A 4,822-nucleotide genomic window follows, 5' to 3' on the forward strand; every position below is an offset into this window, starting at 1 on the left:
ATATCATCCTTCACAGCTCCTCCTACATTTCTTCAGAACTTTAATTAGTAGCAAAAAATAGTGACTCATGATATTATTAATATTCACAAAAATGTTAAAATTAACAAAGATTAGAAAAATATATAGATATTCAATAAAGTTGGAAACAAGGATAAATAGAGTGCATTCATACATTTTACTATGGAATAGTAATAATGTAAATATATTTTTAAAAGTATGAGTTTCCCATATCAGTAAGTTATTATAAGAACTTTAAAATTGAGACTATCACCAAATCTGGTCTATTTGATGGGAAGGTAGTTTATTACTTCAAGGTATTATGAAAAACTCTTGAATTCAATATAAACAAACACAAAGTAAAAGTAATATTACTGGAGGAGGCATAAAGAGAATTGAAAGAAATGTTACAAAAGTAATTTAGAAATAATGTTTAATGAAGTTTTTAAAAATTTATGTATCAATAAAATGTGATTTCCCTTACTTTTTTTTGTTTTAAATTCATTCCATATAGGGACATTGAGCTAAGTGTTTAAGTATATCTTGTAAGGTAATGTGTGAATTTAAATTCATTCCATATAGGGACATTGAGCTAAGTGTTTAAGTATATCTTGTAAGGTAATGGGTGAAAATACATCTTATAAGAGAAAAATAAGACATAACTACTGCCCAGGCTAGAATAGAGCATAAAATAGGGAACTGAGCCTGATGGCAGCATTTGTTTCAACAACAAACTCAGCATTAACTGGATGAATCTTTCTTTTAGCTTTGAAGATAAGATCCTGTCCTTTCAAGAATGAGTAGGGTAAGGACAGAGTTCACAGGAGACTTCAGCATAGTAAAGGTGTGGTGTGTTGGGAGGAAGGACTAGGGGTTCTTATAACATTATACAATGGATACTCCTCTTGTGATGGAAAGAGGTGATTTGGGATGTCATTACAATGAGCCACTCACAATGCTAGTTATAGCTTACTGAAAACTTCACAATCACTTCCAGAAAGATTATTACTAATGAGTATCAGAAAAACAAACTAGCCATGGATAATGTTAATATGCTGTGAATACATAATTTTCTCAGGTACAATGATCAAATCCTGCTAGGGATGGGAGTAGAGTGTGTGTACAATCAGGTAATTCCTAGTCTATTGTTGTTATTCTTGTATAATTCTCCTGGGATAAAATGTATTTGTTCCTATTTATCTAAGATAGCCTTTGACTCAGAACATCATCCTAATCCCAAGGTATTTTTCTCAGTGGTTAGAGAATATTTTCTGCATAGAAAATGTCTATACAATTTCCATTAAATGTTAAGCATATTTCCAAATGCTTTACATATATTAACTTATTTAAATCTTACAATTATCAAATGAGATTGATTTGTATTGTAGTTAAGGAAACTGAGCATAGAGCAGTGATTTTAAGACCTAAAGAGCAAATTGGATTTACAACCAGACATTCCCATTCTTTCATATGGAAATATCTTTGGTAATAACATTAAACTTCACCTCTAAAAAAGCATTAGAACTTATTATTTTTAAAGTAAAAATAAAAATGTTAAAGCAAGTTTTCTTGGGGTATGCTTGTCTATTTATCTAAGGCTATCCTCAAATATTAATAACAATAATAAGGATATATTGCTTCAATTAGAAAAGAAAATAAGTTGACTAGTAATAAACAACATAAAAGTGACACAAGTAGACTAAAATGTCATAAAATCTTGCAAGAGCTTTACATTCAATAAACCTCAGATTCAAACCTTCCAGTGTTCATTGTTTCCTGCTTTTTTCTCCCCTCTATCCTTCACACCTAGGCTGCTTATGGAAATGGCATCAGGATTTCCAACTTCCAATGATATAGGAGGAAGAATTGGAAAGTTTATTAGCATTAGTAAATGTTAGTGGATGGCTAAGGATAAAAAAAATCACTTTAAATAATTATATGTCTTTTCCATTTTTGGTAATTTTCAATGAAACTAAACTATTACATAAGGGGAAATGTCTATAGAGATCGGAGCATTGTCCTAAAAGGAAGATATTTTGTAGACCCAGGTATGAAAGATGAGACGTAACATTTGGAATCAGAAAAGTCTGGCTAAAACCTTAGTTAGCCCTACCATTTCAAGCTGTATAATACCAAATTATTTTCTTATTATCTTTACAATTATTTTATGCACACATATTAATTATACATGTTAATGAAATTCAATGTGATATTTCTGTAGATGTATACAACATTCATTGATCATACTCAACAACCCTTCTTCTACTGTCCCATCAACCCATCCCTGCATCCTTCCTAATTGCTACTAATCACTATTCTACTTGGTTGTTTATTTTGTTTTGTTTTGTTTTTTAGATTCTGCATATGAGAGAGTACAGTGATACTTGTTTTCCTGGGTCTAGCATATTTCACTAAAAATTATGCACTTCATTCCATCCACTTTGCTGCAAATGATTTCATTCTTCTTTGTGGCTGAATACTACTACTTTGAGTATACATACTACATTTTATACATCCATTCCTCTGATGAAGAGCACCTAGGCCCTTAATATTTTACAATTGTGAGTTGTGCCACTATAAACATAGGCACCCAGGTATATCTTTAGTATAATGACTTCATTTCTTTTTTATATATACCCTGTAGTAGCATGGCTGGATCATTTGGTAGTTCTATTTTCAGTTTTTTAGCACCTATGTGCTATCCTTCATAGTGGCTATATTAATTTACATTCTTACCAGCAGTTTATAAGAATTCTTTCTCCACATATTATCCTCAGTATTTCCTCGTGTGTGTGTGTGTGTGTGTGTGTGTGTTTGACCTTAACCATTCTAACGTGGTGAGAGGACACCTCACTGGAGTATTGATACTAAAGCAGTTTTTAATCTACCTTAACCAAAGAGTTTTTCACTGTAAGAGTGGAAATTAAAGGGTCGTTGTCATTATCAGGTGGCTTTCCATTTCCCTTGAAGGTGGAAGTGGCATAATATTTCAGCAAAATTCCAGCTTCACACTGGGATATTTATTAATCATCAACCCAAGTTTTTTGTTTGTGCTTTCTCCTATAGGTTTGACAAGAGCAAACATAAACAACTGAAAACCAGATGAGAAACCACACAGAAATAAGATCATTTATCCTCCTGGGCCTGTCAGATGATCCCAGGCTCCAGGTGGTAATATTCATCTTTCTCTTCCTCACCTACATGCTCAGCATCACTGGGAACCTGACCATCATCACCCTTACTCTGCTGGATCCTCATCTTCAGACTCCCATGTATTTCTTCCTCAGGAATTTCTCTCTATTGGAAGTCTCATTCACAACTGTCAGTATACCCAAGTTCCTAAGTACCATTATTTCAGGAGATAAAACCATTTCTTTTAACAACTGTATAGCTCAGTTATTTTTTTTCATTCTCTTGGGAGTCACTGAATTTTACCTTCTGGCTGCCATGTCCTATGATCGCTACATTGCCATCTGCCAACCTCTGCACTACATGACCATCATGAATCGCAAAGTCTGCACAATGCTTGTCTTTGCTTCCTGGATGGCCTCGTTTTTAATCATCTTCCCTTTGCTCATGATGCTGCTACACCTTGATTATTGTAGGTCCAACATCATTGACCATTTTACCTGTGATTACTTCCCCCTCCTCCAACTTTCTTGTTCCGACACTAAATTCCTAGAGATAATGGGGTTTTCCTGTGCTGTGTTTACTCTGATGGTCACTTTGGCCTTAATAATTCTGTCCTACATATATATCATCAGAACGATTTTGAAGATTCCTTCTACTACTCAGAGGACAAAGGCCTTTTCCACGTGTTCTTCCCACATGATTGTCATCTCCATCTCTTATGGCAGCTGCATTTTTATGTACATTAAACCCTCAGCAAGAGCGAGGGTGTCTCTGAGCAAGGGAGTGGCTGTGCTAAACACCTCAGTGGCTCCTATGCTCAATCCCTTTATTTACAGCCTGAGGAATCAGCAGGTCAAGCAAGCTTTCATGAACATGGCAAGGAAGATTGTGTTTTTTACAAGTACAAGGAAAGACGTGGTGTCTTGAGGTAAAGGCACATTAATGTGTAATTAAAAGTACAAAAGAATGAAATTTCAGTAGCCAATTCAAATAAGCATTTCCCTCTCTGTCCTTCTTGTTCATTTACTCTTTTTTCCTAACAAGTTCATTGTAATATTTGTTTAATATATGTCTCACAAAATTTAAATTATTTTTGAGTAACTTTCTGACACCATGGTTTTCTGGTGCTTGTTTATTACAACTTCTCAAGCAATAATTATTTTACAAAGAAAACTGCAATTTGAGTTGTGGTCAGGACAAAAAGATACATATACAAGTGACACAAATTACAAATATTTATATATTTTATTTAATACACACCAAAATATAAATTGTAATTTTATTTATATTCTACAGAAATTTCCTTGTACTTTTTTCCAGGAAACATCTTAAATGCTACTTAAGTGAATGAAAACTGTAAATTTTACTCATTTAAAAACCAAGAAATGGTCTAGGGTTGGAGCTCGATGGTAAAGGACTTGCATGACATGTGCAAGGTCCAACTTTAGTCCCCAGCACCACAAAAATAATGATAATAATAACAATAGTTCATAAGTTAAAAATTAAAATAAACCAAGAAAATGCTGCTTGTCTATTCACAAAGTAGCATTGACCATTAATAATGCATCTCTAGATTTAGATGCTAAATAGACTTTCATATTTACAAACCCTACAATCTCTCAGTAGATGCATAGGTAGACACTCATAAAAATATATACATACATACGTATATATATACACACACAAGGACATA

The 4,822-nt window shown here is 33.4% G+C and overlaps 1 protein-coding gene across 1 annotated transcript; it reads left to right on the plus strand.

The window, feature by feature from the left end:
• Positions 1–3,096: 3,096 nt before the first annotated feature.
• Positions 3,097–4,056, plus strand: LOC107139769 (olfactory receptor 6C1-like). Its single transcript, XM_015482638.1, has one exon. It carries the CDS (start codon positions 3,100–3,102, stop codon positions 4,054–4,056), a length of 957 nt encoding a protein of 318 aa, XP_015338124.1. The 5' UTR covers positions 3,097–3,099.
• Positions 4,057–4,822: the final 766 nt, after the last annotated feature.

Source organism: Marmota marmota, unplaced genomic scaffold (assembly GCF_001458135.2).
Source record: "Marmota marmota marmota unplaced genomic scaffold, marMar, whole genome shotgun sequence".
NCBI classification, from domain to species: Eukaryota; Metazoa; Chordata; class Mammalia; order Rodentia; family Sciuridae; genus Marmota; species Marmota marmota.